The 20,423-nt window shown below is 36.3% G+C and overlaps 1 protein-coding gene across 4 annotated transcripts in view; it reads left to right on the top strand.

Moving 5' to 3' along the window:
- Positions 1–20,423, top strand: part of nol4lb (nucleolar protein 4-like b) — a 113,171-nt gene that overhangs the window by 57,257 nt on the left and 35,491 nt on the right. For all 4 annotated transcript variants that reach the window (XM_067370876.1, XM_067370875.1, XM_067370874.1 and 1 more), the window contains exon 5: positions 1,505–1,643. In XM_067370876.1, coding sequence (XP_067226977.1) covers positions 1,505–1,643 — 139 coding nt within the window. The remainder of the gene's footprint in view (positions 1–1,504; positions 1,644–20,423) is intronic.

The following is a 20,423-nucleotide window of genomic DNA, read 5'->3' as shown; positions in this document are numbered from 1 at the left end:
ATGAAACAGGACAAATTGCTTGTCGATGGAACACATAGTTAATTTTTCAGAAATAGATAAACGGACTGGTATAATTTTGAGCTTGCTATTTTTGAGTTAAGTTTTTAATAATAATAGTAATAATAATACATTTCTCTAAGAATAAGCACTTTCTAACATGAATGATACTAAAATCATGCATTATTTTCTAGGAGAGATATTCTGTTATGGTAGACTTTTGCCTGGGGGATGCTAAATCTAACAACAAAAAAACTTTTTTGTTGCATTTTTACAATAAAATACAGTAACACTAATATTGTGAAATACTATTACATTTTAAAATAACTGTTTTCTATTTGAATATATTGTAAAATGTAATTTATTCTTGTGTTGTCAAAGCTGAATTTTCAACATCATTACTCCAGTCTTCAGTGTCACATGATCCTTTAGAAATCATTCTAATATATTGATGTGTTAACAGTTGTGCTGCTTGATATTTTTGTGGAAACTGTGATGCATTTTTTCAGGATTCTTTGATGAATAGAAAGTTCAAAAGAAGATAGTTTTTGTAACAACATAAAAGTCTGTGCTTTCACTTATGTTTATTTAATGCACTTATGGAATTTATTGCATCCTTGTTGAAAAAAAAAAAAAATTAATTCCTTTTAAAAACAAATTTTATTGACCCCAAACCTTTGAATGGTAGTATATTAATTAAAGATGCTAGAGTTTAGGCCGTCTGTTCCATTAAATGAAAGTTCCACTGATGGTAGAAAATGTTCTTGATTTGAACAACTTTTCACAACCTTGCTTTTTACTTTTAATTCATAGTCATGTCCATGATAGGAATAGTGTGAATATGTCTGCTTATAAAACATCAGTTTATTTGAGACACATAACTTGGAAAATGTTTCACAAATTTTATTTTTCAATGCATGTTTGTCAGCAGATAAATCGTGAATTTATATAGCCATATATGCCGCAGTGCAAACCATTATTCACGCATGTGAATCAAATATTTTATGATACGTATTCCATTAATTACAAAATGATTCATGTTAATTGATTTGCTTTCCAAAGCAGATGCATAAAGACAAAAAACCTGAATGACTCGACTGAATCAGGTTTCAGGGAGGTCAGAATGTGAATTTTTCATCAATAAATCGTGTTTTTCATCATGTTCATGTCTTCATTAGAATAGATATACTGAAGCAGTACACTATACTCTCTTTTTCAACACTTCTATGTATTCATGCTGTCTGCACTGTGCTTTGGGGCCCAGTCGTAATTTTGGTGGTCTCGGTGGGCCACTGCGCCTGTGTGTGTATGAGTGATGCTGTCACTCAGCAGGGGGTGACTGCTCTCTCTGACAGCCCTCCTCATGGGCCTGTTTGCCTGCCAACATCACGGCCCAATCTGACTTTCACATCTATTCTAGTTTTGCACACATGCACAGACGTGGCGCCGATATGAGCAATCTCGCCTCAGCTGTCGGACTGACATCTCTCTGGCTCTCTCTCCGCAGGATGAGTGTTCAGTGAGTAGTGAGGAGTTTGATATGAGTGACCCCACATGGATATCAGCTGAACGTCACACCGCACTGTCTGACCCCTCCAGCGCAGATAGGATGCACAGCCCGCAAAACACACACAAGGAAGAGGACGGTAAGAGTCACTGTATGCTCATCTGCTGCTTAATAAAGGGTTTGAACCCTCTGATTACTCTGGAGTCTCAAATGAAATGCATGTGTGCATGTCTTCAGCATAAAAAGTCATTTTCTTTATCAGTATTTTTCTCTTGTTTTGCAGTAATTATATATAAACATTATTGATGAAGGATACACAATTTTTGGGAAATATCAAAGAATACACCTTGGAAAAATGTATAAATAAGAGTAAGATTCACGATTCATAAATGCATATATTTAGACAGATCTAGTGAGGTTGTTCCATTTTTTATATATATATATATATATATATATATATATATATATATATATATATATATATATATAATATATAATATATAATATATAATATATAATATATATATATATATATATATATATATACATATAAAAAATCAGTGTGGAATAGTTAAAAATTGTTAAAATAGTTTATATTTATAATAGTTAAAAAAGTGAATATATTTAAAATCATAATTTATTTTTGTGTTGTCAAAGCTGAATTTTAAGCATCAATAAATCATCAATCATTCTAATTAGGGATGCGCCAATAAATGATAAATTGTCTGATAAATCTAAATCCAAATTTTTATAAAAATTTTTGAGAGCCTGATTACAAAAACAAAGGTCTCAACATTAAAAGCCATGTCCAAAGCACACAATTATAATGTTTCCATTATAATTTTATGTAGCCTATATGACAGACATGTTGAACTTAACTAAATTTCCATTTTGAAGTAATTCCAATCATATTTCAAGCAATTCAAAACCATCAACAATGCCTATCTGTAGTGTCTCAGCTGAAGGAAATAAGCCATTATTTATCGTCTTTAATATATAGACCAAATTTTCTTGTCGGGCCAATAATGATAGCATTAAAAATGAACTTATATCAGCTGATACTGTTATGGTGGCCGATATATTGTGCATCCCTAATTCTAATATTCTGATTTGATGTTGAAAACGGTTGTGCTGCTTAATATTTTTGTGGAAACATTTTTTTTCAAAATTCTTTAATGAATGGACAGAACAGCACTTATTTGATATAACATCATAAATGTCTTTAACTTTTGATCAATTTAATGCATCCTTGCAGAATAAGTGTTAATTTCCTTTAAAAAAAATCTTAGTAATACTAATCGTAGTGTATATTAAAATATAAAATATGAATGGAAAGTTTTAATATTTTATATATTTTTGCTTCTGCTTATAGATTATTTAGATAAGGATGCTCAGATGTTTCTGAAAACAAGAAAAAAATACTGATACATGTTTTTGGCAGTGGTGTTGTGAGATTGTGTATGCAAGTGGATGAAGCTGTTCTTTTACACACATGCTGTTTGAGAGAGCTGGAATGGCCAGAATGTGGCGAGAAGAGATGTAGGTATTGATTGCGATCAAGTGGCCTCCTCCCTGCTGCTTTCAAGGAAAGAGAGGGATCTGGACAAAGAGAAAAATTTATAGACGAATGGAGATAAGGAGAAAAAGAGGGATGGAAAGCGAGAGCTCTGAAGATATAGAGTGGTGTGGATGTGTCTTTGGATTGTTAAAGGACTAGTACAGCCTGAAATTCATTCATCCATCGTCATTTACTCACACTTGTTTCAAAACTGTATACTCTTCCATGAAAAACAAAAGGAGATTTCCACGGTACTGTTCTGGGGTGCCTTTCCCAAAAGCATCTAACATCGCAAGTTTCGTTGTTACCAAATCGTTGAACTCTGTTAGTGTTTCCCGAAACCATCATTCAAACAAACATTCGTAAACTGCTCTTGAGCTGTGGTTAGAAGCATAGTTTCTTGTTTTTATGACATATGGATTTACTAAATCATTATCTTGAGCAAAATAAGCAAGCTGACATTAAGTACAATGTATATATTTTATTTCGAATATATACAAATGTCATTTACATATTTTAAAGTCAAGAGATTTTAAGCACCATTTCTGAAGAGTGTGCATGCGCGTACGTGCTCTGGTACGTAAAAACGAGCCTATGATTGAATCTGGAAATAAAGCAAAATAACTGAGAAAAATGACAATTAGTCCTCAGATGCCATGTCCATAATTTATAGCAAATTATCTAGCATTAATTCGAACTCAAACTGTTTCATTTAAAGAAGTTATTACTCCACCACCTGCGTGACAACATTCACCAACGTGGCTGAACGACAGGTTTGCGTCAATATGGTTTTGTGACTAGCTAGTTGATTTATTCAACGATGCATCATACTATGGTAGTGGGAAATGCAGCCCTGGTCTTTATGGAGCTTCATTATTGACTGGAAATACCTTCATCTGCCAAATGTCCTTGGCACGTTTATGTCAGAAGTAGCGGTGTTAGTCTGATTTATGAACAGTGTCTTCTTTTGAATCACATCTTTTCAATATATCAGTTGATTTGGTTCATAAAAACCATTGTAAATTGTACTGGTCCAGTTCTTGTGTTCTTGTGCTCACAGACTTGATCACTGGATTGAACTTAAAAATGTTCCTTGTTATCGTATGACTATGAAAAGGAAGCAAATTAAAGTAATTCATTTGACTCATGTGACTCTTCTAAAGCATGAAAGCTTTAGTGCTAATTAAGCCTGAGTAAATGATGAATTTTTATTTTTGGGTGAGCTACTAAAAGGGTCAGGAGAAGTTTCTCCAGGTCTTTAAGATCAGTGGTTTCTTGCTACATTTTCCAGCAGTTTCTCTGTCTGTGGGTGACATTAGCAACTCAGAAAGCTCTGCATTTAGATAATGATGGCGAAGCAGAGAGCATTTTTTTCTTCTCTCTACCTTTCACTCTCCGTGTATGGTGAAAGTATATAGCTGTAATCTTTTTGTATTGAAGGCAATCTGAAATCTTCAATACAGAATGCTGAGCAAAATCACATACATACAGTTTTCTTTTTAGATGCTTCAGATAAACATATAGGCTGCATACAGACGTGTACACACACCCACACAGACGCGAACACTCAGTAAAGAATAACCGAAAGAAGAACTGAACCAGTGACTGTACCCTCCCAGTATTCACCTTTTCTTGCTCCTTCAGCCATGACAAGTGATGACAAGTGTTCATTTTTTGGGTAAAGTTTTTGCAATTTTTTTTTAATATAATATTGTGGGGGGTTTTTTGGGATGGACCTGGGTTTCTCAGAAGCGGAAGTCATCATAGTTGGGTGATCTTCTATAGTGGTGAATGGGAGTTGACAGCCAATAGAATTTTTGTCTTCCTGTTTGCTCCAATGGTAAAAGAAAAAATACATGATAGTGTTTTCATGACTTTCCAAAAGAGTGAAAAAATGTAGATTGATTACAGCAGTCAGAAGAGAGAATTCTGTCTCAGTCTCTGTCTCTGTCTCAGAATTCAGTCTCTCTCTCAGCCGTTGTATTAGAAACACCTTTGCAGCTGTTAATTATTTTTTTTAAATTAACTTCCAAGGTGATATAACACAAAGTATAGCATTATAAATGTATTTTAAATTTTGTAAAAATGAAAAATGTTAATAGATTTGCGATGTTGTTAACTGTGTCATCACAGTTATCGTCTGAAAGGTGTTGTGACTTCCAAAGCGACTTATTGTATTTAATGTCAAGTGCACAAAGCACACATTTGAATTTGTGATAATATAATTCATTTTTTCCCCACTTTGATGTGTCTTTTTACATGGCGACCAGAATGAGCTGGAATGTAGACTTGATGGTATATGGCAATTACTAAAATCAGTTTTTGCACAAGAAACCTGTTATGAAAGTCTAGAATATGTATGGTTCCCTGCAACAGCCTGGGATCTCCATGGCTTTACCTACACCTTCCTGTAGCTCATGGAGGTGTAAGCATGAAGTTATAAAATGTATAACTTGAAATCTCTGTAAGTTTCTTTGGATCTGCACACATACACAGCTGTCGAGCAGGGGCAGTGCTGCTGTCCTCTAGAGTTTCTCTCATGGAGGCCAGGCGTGGGCAAAGTACTCTCTGAGGGCCATCAGCTGAGAAAGACCATCCTCAACCCCTCTATCAGCAGGACTCTGACAAGAATGTATAGAGATGATGATGATGATGATGGTGGAGGAAGAGAGAAAAAGAAAAAGAGATAAGAGGAAAAAAAAGGGAGGTCAGGTAATCAAGACTGCTCTCTCTGACTGATTAGAGTTGCTCTTGAAAGTGAAATGTTCTGCCACAAAGAATAACCTTCATCACCTCAGGCTGATTTCAGATTGCCTGAACATGAGGAGACACAGGCAAATGTGATCCTATATACAGTATTTGCAGAAAGTTTCTTCTTTGAAGTAGTAGATGCCTCTTTCCCTTCCTTGTACCTGTTTGACCTCTTGTAAAAGTTAATCATTGTCTAAATGCATAATTACTCATGCTGTTAATCTCAACCCAGCTTGACGGTCTTAACCTGTGGACTGAAAAAAATATTGTATAGTACTTTTGTTCTCTTGGATTGAAGTAACATGTTGATTGTAGTGGCTTCAAAAGGAGTTTTGCACTTTTTCAAACCATTGCTGGTCTAGTCATTTAAACAGGAAAAGTGATATTTTTTGCATTTTCCATTTAGATGTTGGTCTTCACTAGTTTGTTTGGCTTTACTCATTATGTTTAAATGGCATAACCTGCAGGTGTAACTGCTTTCTGACTTTGGTGCATTGGTGTTTGTTTAGCATGTGGTTTGTGTGCGTGCAGTGACGGTCTTGACTCTGTGGCTTCCACTGACCGTGGCCTTGGTGCCTAGCCCTCCTCTCTGTGCAAAAGCCCGAGGCCAGGCGGGAAAAAGAGAGGAAGAGAAGAGAGTGGGGGGATGGTTCAAGTGGACAATGGAAGCTGCGAGAATGGATGGAGAAAATTTACTTAACACCTCAGTATGAGGGGCAAACACACGTAGTGATAAAAATGTTGTTCAGTGCCTCAGATAATGAAACTCAGAGCAATGGAGCAATGTTCTGTGAACAGGTGCTGTCAAGGTCACGGTCTGCCCCAAAGCATCGTACTACCCCTGTACATCACTGCACCTCATGATTGGCCGGGGAAGGTTTATCAGAACCCTGCTGTGGTGTATAATGAAGCTGAGATACTGCATTATACCAGCACTTTACTACTGCGTTATAGCCCTGCAGCAATGAATTATTCCTTTACTAGCCTTTACTGGTATTTAATAAATGTGAACAAGTTATTCATATCCTTATCTGGCTAGTGCATTAAAAAGACGTTATTAGTCAGAGCCATTTCCTCTTAGTTAGTGCATATGGTCCAGACATGGTCATATTTACTATATATATTATTTTATATTATATTTGATTTGAGAATTGATGGGAGGAAAATGCTTAATTCATGAAAATAGTGTTATAAATCCAGAATTTTAATGCTTCTTAAAACAGGCTTCATTTTATTTTAGCAAAATGGCATTCATGTCATTTTTTTTCTTTAAGCTTCGTTGTATTCATGTTTGTTTTTATTTACTAAAAATTTTGTTCAAATGAACATGAACAAAAATAAACATGAATAATCTCAACATTAATCCCTGTTTATGCCTTTTAATGCATGGTCAGGTCATAGTACACCTTTGCCTCTAGTGACAGGTGCCTCGGATGCCATCAGAGGATCTGGTCATAAGCTGAAGCTTAGGAAAGCTAAAGCTTGAGTGATTCAGACCTGCTATTAGAGCTCAGATGGATTTGAATGACCTTTGTCATTACATGGGTGGATTTGTTTTAACCCTAGTGGCAAAGTAACCCAAAGGACAAATGCAACCACAGCCCAGAGCCTGTGTCGTGTGTGTGTGTGGTAGGGAAAGTAGGCCATGTAAAATGACAGTGTGACTTTGACGGCTTTACCTCTGGAGGCTAGCGATACAGGTCAAGTGTAAAAATAAATAATTAGATAAATGTGTGAAGCTCCTACTTTTGTTTAATGCTCAGCGAAAGGTGTGATTATCCTGGGGGCCATTAGACATGGATATCACAATATCTGCCCTTGCAGCCAACACTTAACCAGCACACAGAAGTCCATACTGATGCAATGAGCTAAATTTTGAACTATTTCCATCATTTGTAGCATTCAGAAATTTGAGGTTGGTAAGTTTTTTTTTGTTTTTTTTGTTTTTTTTTTCCAAGTTTCTTATTCTCACAAAGGCTATATTTATTTAATTAAAAATGCAGAAAATATTGTAGATTATTTAGATAAGGATATTAAATATAAAATGTAATATGCTGAAATGGTTCTCAAGAAACCTTTCTTTTTATCAGTCTTAAAAACAGCTGTGCTGTTTGTTTGTTTTTGTTGTTGTTTTTTGGAAACTATCATACTTTTTTCTTTTATTTGATTATTTGATGAATAGAAAATTAAACAGAACAGCATTTTTTATTTTATTTTATAGTATTATGTGTTTACTGTCATATTTAAAAAAAAATTAACGCATCCTTGTGGAATAAAACTATTAATATATTTTTAAAAAAATCTTACTGACCCCAAACCTTTATACTTCATAGTGTGAAGGTGCAGAAAAAGTTAAGGTGTCCTTGTTAAAGTGTAATTATAAATTTTAGTACTGAGTAATATTAATTAAATTCATGTACTAACTTTAGGGTTAGGGTTTGATTTTAGGGTTAGTTGCATGTAAGTTTATGCATAATTTATAGTTGTTACTACAGTAAGTACATGTAACGTCTAACAGTGACATTGTAAAATAAAGTGTTACCAAACGTTCCCCACACAGATTGTGCTCATGTTGCAAATCTTGCGAATTCGCCACACTGACCAACAGAAAGTGACTTTTTACGCTATTGGCAATGGACAATGGACCTGTTTTTGCATGTGAAATTTCGCTAATGTGACGCACTTTAAATATGCAAAAATATATTTAAAAAAAACAAAAACAAAACATAAGTGTTTATTGCGGCTGGTAAAAATGGTTAGTTTTTAGTGCTTATAATTAGCTGCATTTAAAAACAACAGAAATCTATGGAAGAAGTCCGTTCATATATTGGTAGTTGAGTAAGTGTGTGTGTGTGTACATGTGATGTTCCTCTGGCTGCACCGGAATGCGTGTCAACATGCGTGTCAGACGCATGCTCTCATACATACAATACACACACATCGGCGGATCTGTCAGTATTAAATTCTGTATCACCCCTGTTTTCCGCTTCTCTCCTATACTAACCTCCCTTGATCATCGCAGCTCCTGTCACCTCCTCTCCTCATCTCTCTTCTTTTCACACCAGTGCTCTCTGTTCATGGAATCCCTCTCTTCCCATCCTTCAGACATCAGACGTCTCTGATCTGCTCTGAACTCTCTCAGCGTTTACAGACAAACAGCTTAGAGATGCCCAACAACAACATCAGCAGCAGCAGGTACAGTCATCAAAAGCAGAACAAGTTGATCCATGCTTTCCAGCAGGAAACCCTCTCACTGATGCTCAAATAGAAAGTCTGAAGCCCCCCATCAGACTTGCCACTTACTCACTTTTAGTTCTTTGTGTTCGGTTGTTGCTGCGATTCAGACCCAAAAGTACAATTTAAAACAAAAAAGAAAAGCTGGTTGAGGGGGTGGAATTGCACTCGGGTTTGGACCAAGCAGACGAATCGAGTGTGAAAACAGCCTTATAGCACACTGTGTGACTCAGAGAAGCAGCAGGCTGAAACATGACAGTGAAAGCTTCACAAAAAAGTGTTATGGTCGTCTAGTTGCTTTGTGAGAGAAGACGGTGATTATGTGCATGTGGGACTGAATTTCCAAAGAGCTCTTTTCTGTAAAGTGCAACATGGCCAGTCACCCATTTTTTTAGTGGCCTTGGTTTTGAAAGAATTTTTGCCATTCATTTCCTCAATAGGACTTTTAAAATGTACCTTAATAATATCTCCTTCAATAGATAGTTCTCTAGAACTCTAGCTCTAACTTTTATTTGAAGAATTTTTTTTGAAATATATCTCTGATTGTGTTCGTCTGAAAGAAGATAGTCTTATACACCCAGATTGGCTTGAGGGTGAGTAAATCATGGGATAATTTTCATTTTTGGGTGAACTATCCCTTTAAGAAAGTGCCATTAAGTGCCATTGCTAAATGTCCTCAGAGTTAATATCTACTGTATGTTAAAAGGTTTATATGTTATTAATAATGCTTTTCTCTAATTGAATGGGATTTTTGGCTTGTCTTGATGTCCTCCATGATTTTCCAATCAACATGGCTATCACATGCACTATATACATTCACACAATCATAGCATGACCTCCTGAAACTCTCAAGCAGCATTGTGTTTGCCAGTCGAGTTGACACGTTTGAATGACAGGCAGGAGAAGAGAGGGTTCATTAATGCTGTCAGGTCATTCTCTCTGGTTTCAGCAGGTCATGATTCTTATCTGATTCAACCATCCGACCGGGCAGCTATAGACATATATCCCACCCTTACTGAAGAGTGCAGCTATTTCCAATAAACTAGCCTGTCAGTCTTCTGACATACCATGTGTATAGATAGGCAGACGTGAAGTCATTTGAAACAGACAGTCGTCCTCGTCTACTTCTGAGGATTGAAAAAAAGATGACTGTGTCTCCCCAACATGAGCCTACAAGGCAATAAAGACACTGTGTGGGAGAGACAGAGAGAGACCAAGGGCGATAATCACATGATCACCTAATGGAAATGTTATTAAAAATGCAAGGCCATTAACATATGACATTTCCCAGTGTGTGTTCTATTTGATTATGAGTATGTTTGCCGAGTTAATCTGGAGGACCCGGAGCGAGATAGCGAGGCACTGAGGGGAGAAATGGGGAAGGAGCTAGCCGATAAAATCTGAAGGCCTCTTCAGATGAATCATACAAAAGAAGTGAGCCTGAAGAACGGACCAGTGTTCTCCTCCCCCCTCTTTTACGCACATGATCAGGCATCCCCCTCTTCCATAATGACTCCACGTGGAGGCAGCGGCTGATAAAAAGATAAAAAGATGGGAAGAGATGGGAAAAGAGGGAATATGAAAATGTCTTGAAGAGTCCTCCCTTTGTCTGTCAAGATAAATATATAGTCTTTTAAGAGTATAAAAGACCCTCTGGAGATAGACTATCCAGTCTTTCGGATAGCATATTACCGTACCCCCCCCAATATTTGAAATTCTTACTCTGCTGCACTTCATTACGTAGCACTCTGTATGTTGTTAGGATGACAAAAAAGTATAAAGTTCCATTTTTAGTCTGGTCTGCCTCAGTGGTCTGACAGCGCTCGTCAATGTCAAAATGATTGAGATGGCCAATCAAATCAAAATAGGTGGGGTTTACTGTTCTCAGAAGCAGTGCATGAATTCCAGCACTTTTTTCCCTAAATATGGCCATTTTTAATTGAAAATATGCATTTACGTGATTCATGTAGTTTGTGCAAATATTATTTGCAAAGTTAAAAATGATAATTTGCCAACTACAGTTTACTACAATTTCTTTTATTGTTCTGTTTCTATGCTTTATAAAAAATCGGTCCCCCCAATGTTCAAGACAATGGTTACGGCCTTGATACAACATAGCATATTGTGTTGAATACTACTATATCCCACAATGCAATTTGACATTCCAAATCCACTGTGACAAATAAATAGGTATACCAAAGTTATTGCTTTTTTTGACTGATACCAACAACTGACCAATATGCTACCTTTTTTACAAAATAGTTTGTATGCGACAAGCGAATATGAAAGATTGCTTTTGAAATTTGCTATAGAATAAACAAAATTCAGAGATGCCAAGAGACTGTGCTCTTAATAGTCCATTGCTATGCCTTTAAGTTAGTACTATATAATGATTTAGATCTTCAGTAGGTGCAAACATATCCAATAATGGTCAATAAATATTTGAAATAATCAGCCAAAACGGATTAAAAAAGTTGTCAACTAATATGGCCGACATATTGTACACTTCTACAAATGAACTCATTTGTTTTTGTTTTTTTTATTGCACTGCAAAAATACACGTTTTTTATTTTATTTTATTATTTGTTTATATTATTTCATTTATTATTTTTTATTTATTCTAATGTTGTTGTTTTTTTAAATAAATGGGATAAATTGGATAGTAGGATAAAAAATTTTAAATAATGAAAAAAATCTGATAAATTAAAAACAACCATTTTTTTCCAAGGTGATAAATGGACTTGCTGAAGTACATGTTATGAAATCATGTGACAGAAACACCTATGGTTTTACAGTAGCGTTTTACACACTATAGTATAGTAGGCAATATAGCATACTGAGGTGTTTGCAGTAGGCAGTGTGCAAGCAGTTCATTCTTTGCCATTGTGTGCAGTTTGTGTGTGTGTGTATTGGGGTGCTCTATACTGAAGACCTAATTTTCTGTGAGAGAGGACGCTTTCCACTGAGTCAAGGCCAGAGGTTGCTTAATTATTAACTGCCACCCCTCAACGCCACCCTCAAATAACAAGGGTTTGAATTAATTATTACACATAGGTTTGTGCCCATGACCGACGGCTAACAATGTGTTTTGTTTGCTGGAATGACAGCCTGCTGTGATTTTAGCACATGTGCATGTTCGTTATCTCTGAGCAATTAGATTGTAGACTCCTAATCATATGGTTGCTTTACTTTTAATGAGGTGGGCATGTGTGTGCTGTGGACTCCTGGATATAATCAGGGACGATGAGGTGGTGCGCTTCACCACGCACAAAACGCACGCCCCGTCGCCTGTTCCAGCACGCTCAGCGTTTCAAGCCTCAGTGTGAGGGCTGTGAAAGAGTGTTTGTGTAAGCACCCTCTCGCAGGGGCCGTGCACCTCTCCCTGATTGTTTTATGGGGAGTGGGTAGGGTACATTTCAGAGAAACCGTGTAAAGGTTGCTCCATAAATCTCCAAAATGCCCCTGAAATTTGGACCTTGTGCTATCAGCTCCTTCTGCTTTTACTGGAGGGTGAATAAAACACCCTATTGGATGAAGGAGATAAGATAAACTATTATAAAAGGGGCACTCCATTGTGCCTGTTTGCTCTTCTAAATTTAAAGCAGGTGTGTTCGTGGCACCCTGTGACCTTGGTTCGATTGGCACTCTGCAGAGAAAGAGTGACAAACATGGGTGTTGCCTCAGGAAAGACTGAGTAATGTAACCCTTCACTTAAAGGAACAGTTCACCCAAAAATTAATAATATGTCAATATTAACTCACCATCATGTTCCAAACCTGTATGACTTCCTTTCTACCACACTGAACACTGAAGAAGAAATATTGGAAAAAGTCCAGAGTGAAGAATTTGAAGAATTCACTGTGTTTTATTACAATAGTGTTCTCTCTGTAATATTATGTATATGACAGTCCCAATCATAGTTATTAATGTTGTGCTTTGCTGTTTGATCAGAATCTAAAGATGATCACTGAAAAGCTAAACTGAAACTGTAGCTCTTTACTACCGCTTTAATTAACTTAACCAAAGCATATATACAGAATAAACATAATATTGCAATTTACAATTGCAGAAAAGGCTGCGAATGCACAAGCGAACTTGACTCTGCTCATCATGAAGGTGTAACTCCATTGTGGATGTGCTTATCCTGTAACAACGCGCTGAAACACAGGTGCTCAAATAATTCACAACATTCTTTCACAGAAGTGTTCTCATTATCTTTTTATGTAGCTTATATGACAGACTTGCGCTGCACTTGTTGCAGCTTTACAAAGTGATTCCAATCATATTTCAAGCAATTCAAAACCATCCTGGCGAACAGTACGTATCTGAACTTTCTCAGCTGGAGGAAATAATCAATTTTACAATCAATACAGTTTAACTTCAGAAAACAAATATCCAGAAGACCAGATGAAAGGATTTATCAAGAAATTCAACAGAGTAAAATAATTTCATATTATTTAATAAACTGTTTTAAGTGGTGTTTCCTGACAATGTCTTTTTTATGACTAAAAAACGTCAAGGGACATGTTTGTCACCATCTTTTGAGAATGACCTAGAGCCATTCACCTTTATGGAAAAGAGCAATGGAAAATCTATAAATTATATTTTGTGTTCCACGGAAGAAATAAATGATGACAGAATTATCATTTTGGGCTGAACTATTGCTTTAATATGTGGTGCGCCACCAGCACCAAGTAGCAGACCATATAGCAGGCTGTATTAAGAGGCGAATCAGCTTTAGAAAGCTGCACCAAGCGTCGACCTTTGGCACATTTTCTGTGTTAATATTGGTGTGGTGTAGCTCTAGAGGGGGTTCCATAAGAAAGTTGTGAAAGGGACAGATGTGAGATTGAGAGATAGAGAAGAGTCAGGATAACACTGGATCACCCAATGACCCAGCTGTTGGTCACAAACAGATGCGAGTTTAGCACAGATGTTAAAAGGGCTGTTAGACGTAAGCCCCAACACACCCACCCACCAACCTAACCAGGACAGAGGATCAGCCATCGGGTCTGTACATTATACTCGCCCTCTCTGCATCTCTCTTTCACTGCTACTGAAAACCCTCTTATTAATGTTAATGAGGCCTGCGCCCAGGCTTTTACACTTTTAACCCTCATCCGGTTCACTCAGTAATCTCATGGATGCTTAGCAAGTGCAAGAGAAGTTTTTTTTCTACACAAACAAGACTTTTATATTGTACAGAATGTGTAAAACTACACTTTTTTTAATGGACTCATCAGGAGGCTGTCTGAAGAGTTGGTCGACTTGGTCTTACAGACCTGTGTAGGTAGGCATGTATAATATGCATTTACATTGTCCAATGTGGTGAATTTATTACACAAGCAGTGCTTGTGTTTAGTAGAGATGCACAGTATATTGATACCACTTCGGTTATCAGACAGTATTAATGGCTCTTTTTCTCTATCAATCAATATTGTAAATGTTCATATCCTTTATTTTTACGTGTATATTACAGTAATCTAATTTTCACTTAATCTTTAAAAATGCTAATAATTTAATTGTTACATGTAATCTTCAGCAAATTATTGTATGATGTTCTGATGCCTAAATTCACTTGTATCATTTAAAATGAATGATTTTAGTTTTTATCAAAATTTAAGTTTTTTAACTTTTAGTATTAATAGAGTGCCTCAGGGATGACGCATTTTTGTAGGCAAAACCCGGAAGCGAGTTAGCATTTTAGGACTTCCGGTTCCAACGCTGTAAAGTCTATGGGTTTTTTGAATGGGTTTTGCTAAATCGCCTGAAATAAGGTCTGTGGTTAACAAAGCCTCTAAATATTTTCACGTTTTGATCTATGACATAAAACACACCAGTTATAACCCACTTGTGATTTTTTTAAACTTTTACTGTGTCTTAAAATCGGCGGTTGCTAACAAATTGCTAAAAAGGACTACTTCCTTTGGCGGGGACTTTAGACGCCATCATGACAAACGGGATATTTGGACTGCATTTCTTATGAAAAAATGGATAAGTGTTCATAACAGCACAGTTCATAATCAGCGAGCATGTTTATAAATAAAGTTGTTTTCTAAATAAAGTTTGAGGAAGCTTGGTGGTGGTGACGACGTTGATCCGCGACCATGGTGTGCTGTAGTCCGTTTATAGCCTACTGTTAGCCTTGTATATCTGATGACTTTATTAGGCTTCAAAATCTATAAATGTTGTGTTAACTTGTAAAGATTATCTTGATAGACAAAACGTGTAAGTGTCATAACCCTTTGTTAAACACAGCTTATTTTCTGTGATTTTTCCAAAAGTCTATGGGAACAATGCATAGGCTTTCAATCGAGGGAACCCGTGCGCCGCTAACTTCCGGGTTGGCCTACAAAAACACGTCATCCCTGGGGTACTCTATATGTTAGTCATAAGGTTATGAATAAGCTGGTGTGTTCCAAAACAATGACAAAATTTGCATTTAGGAGATATAAGCATTCAAAACTTAGTCTCTCACTTCTGCTAAAATGGATCACAGATTTTCATGACATCGCCGCGCACAGCTTCTCATCAAATCTTCTGTCCAATCAATTGCTCTCTAGAATCTGAAGTCCCGCCCGTCCTACACTATCAACAGACGCTGAAGCCTCGGCTGAAGTCAGTCATTTGTTCACACATTTACTAGTTTCTATATGGTGAATGGCACATAGTGCACTATATAGAGGATAGGGAATGATTCAGACAGTGTAAATATGCTTTCCATTGATGCAAATGAAGTCTGTTTTCACGTTAGTGTCCAGTGAAACGCCACCGAGCAAGCAGTCTGCTTCGGTCCAGAGACACTAGAGCACAGAATGGATCATATCGGCTCAGACCACAAAGCATATTGGACCCATTTGAATTCTGCACAGAGTGCTGTATTTTTAAAGGGCTTGTTCACCCAAAAATGTCATTTATTACTCACCCTCATGTCATAAGACCATCTTCGGAACACAAATTAAGATATTTTTGATGAAATCCGATGGCTCTGTGAGTCCTCTATTGCCAGCCAGATAATTGACACTTTATACTCAGTGCCCAGAAAGGTACTAAAAACATATTTAAAACAGTGCATGTGAGTACATTGGTTCTACCTTAATATTATAAAGCGAAGACAATACTTTTTGTGGGCCAAAAAAACAAGATAACGACATTTCAACTATATGTAGTTATGGCCGATTTCAAAACACTGCTTCGAAGCTTTAACAATCATTTGTTTCAAATCAGTGGTTCTGATCGCGTGTCAAACTGAAATGCTGAATCACGTGACTTTGGCGCTCTGTACCACCGATTGGCTATTTTTAAAAAGGGGAGGGGCTGTTCGATATGTCCCATCCTGTCTTCCTGTTTCAGTTGAAATTACATCAACACATTGAATAATGCTTTGCATTCCAAGACACCGCAGTGCGCCTTTAATATCTGTGCATCCTTAGAATTTCCTGGAGATTTTAAGGGTAGTGAACATTAAAGCAAAGCATGGTAACATGCTGAAAAGTTGCTTCTCAAAATAAGAAATGTAGATAAACTAATCAACCTCACTACAACCTTGTATACAGTGTGTGAATCAGTTTACCTGCCCACTGCGTGTGGAATCTTTGGTCTGTACGTTAGCGACATCAGCGTCAGTGTTTGAAGTCAACTGCTGATAATGATATTAGAGGACACATACAAAGACTAATGCTGGTGAAATCCTCTTTCAGATCACCATCCGATGTAATGCCTCATCATGTATCTGTTGTAACAGCAAACCTATTAGTCATACAGGATTAAACTGTAGTCTGTAGGTAAACTTACACCGCGTATGCTGTTCGTTGATACTCTTCAGTCAATAGCAGTCATCAGGATCCCTTCCTCTTTTCCAGAGAACTTCCTGTTTTTTTCCACAAGATGTGCTGCATAAGTACTGATATCTTAGACCTTTCTCCCTCAGTGCTTGCACATTAGTGCAAGTGGGTTTGTGTGTAATTCTGCCCCCTACCCACTGAGATGATTGGACATTGTTTTGTGCTGAAGGGAAATTAGATCAGATAATGCTTGCCCACAATTCTGCTTCTGACCCACAGCTGATGCACACACACATGTACATGAATGAAGTCTGAAACGATTGCAACAGTATATGTAAATTTCATCCAATCAATTTTATATAGAATATAAGCAACCAATTAAAATTTCTATTATTAAATAAATTCATGATTCCACTTTAGTTTAGCTTTCAAGTGAGGACCTGCATCAGCAGATATACCTGATAAACCATCACAGTCATGCTGCTTCCACAATGTTTCATTTGTAACAATTTGTGACGTTTCCTGCCCCGAGCAAAGAAGGAAAAAACACTTGACTCCACAAATGTCTCCACTGATCTTGGATGATCAAAGCTAATGTAGAGAGAGATGTACAGTACCTACCTGTATTAAAGCTGCTATACTAACATAATTAACTACTTTAAAGCTATATCATGAAAATCCTTAATGATAGAAGAAGATGGCAATTACAATAGCAAGTCCTTCGATGTCTCTTCTATAAGTTGCCACGCAGGGATTGTCCTCTTAAAACCGACAGTGGAGGCTTAGCCTCAGAAACTAAATGGTCTAATGATATTAGCAGTAATTATAAGATTGCTACTAAATTTACCCAAAGCTGAATGGAGCGGGGTTGCTCTTCCTAAACTGCAATGTGATTTTGTGGTATTGTGTGGGGGAGAGGCCATTTCTTTTAGACATTTTTAATAAAACATCACTATCTCATCTAAATGTTTGTGCAGTGCATTTTTGTTTTTACAATGGGGCAATTGTTGCACGATAACTTACACACAGCACAAGCCTGATTTCAAATTCTGATTTGAATTGACAAAAAAGACATTAGTAGAAAGTCAGTAATAAAATAAAAACAAATTTATAAGCAGTAGCACAATTAAATAGAATAAAGATACAAATAAAATAAACAGTGCTTTAATTTTTTTTTTTTCTTCAGGTAGGTCAAACAGGGTTAGAATAAATACATTAAATATAGAATCAAATATAAAGTAATACTGGATAGTCTTCCCTGAATAAATTAAATACAATTAATCCTTACAATTGTGGTTACAAAAGTTAGTTATTCAAGAGCAGCAAATGTCATTAATGTTTCAAACAACAAAAGACAAAGAAATCAGAGACAGCAACAGGATTATTAGGCTGCTGTCACTTTAAGGCTGAAAGCACAGATCCGCTACTGTTAGTGTTACACATGCAATTACACAACTGTTTACGATCCTTTTGTCAAGACGGTAATTTTGTACATGGGTTATTGACGAATAATGTTTTTAAAAGTGTAAAAAAACTAATATAGATATAATTTTGAAGTTTTATTAAGTGTTAACAATGTGATTGTGGTTTTTATAATCAATTAACACTGCTTTTGTCTTTTTTTAAAAGATGGACAAAATTTGTCACCAAAAAAGTCAAAATTTCGGTTTTACCGAATTTCACTTTTGGTTATACCAAATGACGATATTTTCAAACAATGCTAACAGGCTGATATCTAACTAGCTAGCTAGCAAAAGGACAATCAAACATTTTATATTTAGTACAACTTTTCCATGTTTTATAGCAGTTGTACCGAATGACCTGATATTTCGGGACATGCGTATGAGAAAGTGAAAATAGTTATAGTAGAGAGTTAGTTACTTTGCTTCATAACCATGTGGTCCTTTGCAGGTGTCACATGATACTGACCGCATGACTTGATCCAAAATGATCCCTTGGTTACTCTGAGTGACATCAATGAAATTCATTTTTCCTGATTTTTCCATCTTTCTCATAACAAAGCAACGACTTCTACACATAATTTTAATACCATTTTGCACTATGTTGATATATTATGTTATAAAATCATGCCAATATAAAAAATATATTAATTTATTACATTTTAAGATATTTTAATCACAAATGAAATGGCTGTATTGGCCTTTGGACGGTTAAACCGAATGACTTTTGACACTTCAAAATCTTTAAAATACCTATGTAGCAAAATATAATTAAAATCTTTTGGATTCAATAAAAGTGATGTAGTTGTACTACCTTACATACTTTTGAAGTCATATCTTTGTTTTTTATTATTATTAAGACTTTTGGACAAAAAAATGACCCGTCACATCATTGACTCACATAAATTTGTGTGTATTTGACCATTATGCGCAATTTGGTACTTGCAAGCTGTTTGTGGGCCTCGTGTGAAAAGCATGTTATATACTTTAGAGATGATGCAATATACTGCCTCGATTGTGCAGACGCGATGTGGTGATGTGAAGCCATTTGCTCATTTTGAGAGGTAAAGAGAGAGAGCGTGCGGTGGTTGACTCACCCTGTTTGTGAAATTACGTCTCACAGAAAGTTTTCAAATTACTTTGTAAGTTATTTAATAAATAAATATGAATTGTACCTCACCTTTAGCATTATAATTTTTTTACCTGCGCTGGAGTGAGATTGAGACGGTGCCGCTGCATGTCATACTATACCTCTCACGGCAGGCACGCGTCTTTATGCGTCGTCAGCGTAAGATCGGTTTATAAGATCCGCCTTTATAGAGACTGCTGATCAAACTTCACAAAGTGATTATTGGCTGATAGCGACCGTTATCCGATCAATCGGAGCTCCCCTAATGTGATAATTATATTTACTATTCAAACTAAAAAAAAAAATGTTATAGCAGAGTTTTTTGTTATAATCTGTACTAGCACATTTAAAAAACTCCCACATAAAACACATAACTCCCCACAGCCTGTATCCAAATGTCATGTTTTTGGGGTTAACAGTTGACTGCACTGCGCAGCGCCGTGTGAAGATACAAAGCCGTCCAATAAAAACACAAGGTCTCTGTAAACAGCAGCTCTCTGTTTATTGCCCTGTAGACTTTTCTGTCCCTGACAATGTGAGGCCATTTTCATTTTCACCTTCACTGTTCCCCTCCCTTTCTGCCCTCTGTCCTTATCCTCCACAGTTTATCTCCCGTGCAGCCTTGAGGAGGAGGCCATTTGGAACCTAGAGTCTGTGTGTGTGTTTCAGGGTTATGACTTGGTTCAATCCTCATCAGCACAGATATCATTCTTAATACAAGTGCAAACTACCATCAAAGTATACTTTATACCTTTATAAACTGTTATACCTGTAACTCAAAGCTAAACCCAAATAAAAAACAAAACTCAAAAAAATTGAGGTAATCAGTTACATCAAAATTTTTATTTTGTAGTAATACATTTTAATTGCTCTCAACTTGAAATTTTTGAGTAAGCTAATTAATACACTTTAACTACATTTAACTTAAAATTATGTAATCTCAACTTAAATATTTTATTTGTGGAAACTTAAACTTATAAGCTAAAAAACATACATAAAAACA

This window comes from Chanodichthys erythropterus, chromosome 20, assembly GCF_024489055.1.
Source record: "Chanodichthys erythropterus isolate Z2021 chromosome 20, ASM2448905v1, whole genome shotgun sequence".
In the NCBI taxonomy this organism is placed as follows: domain Eukaryota; kingdom Metazoa; phylum Chordata; class Actinopteri; order Cypriniformes; family Xenocyprididae; genus Chanodichthys; species Chanodichthys erythropterus.
Note: the sequence above shows the minus strand (reverse complement) of the source record. Positions and strands in the feature narration are given on the sequence as shown.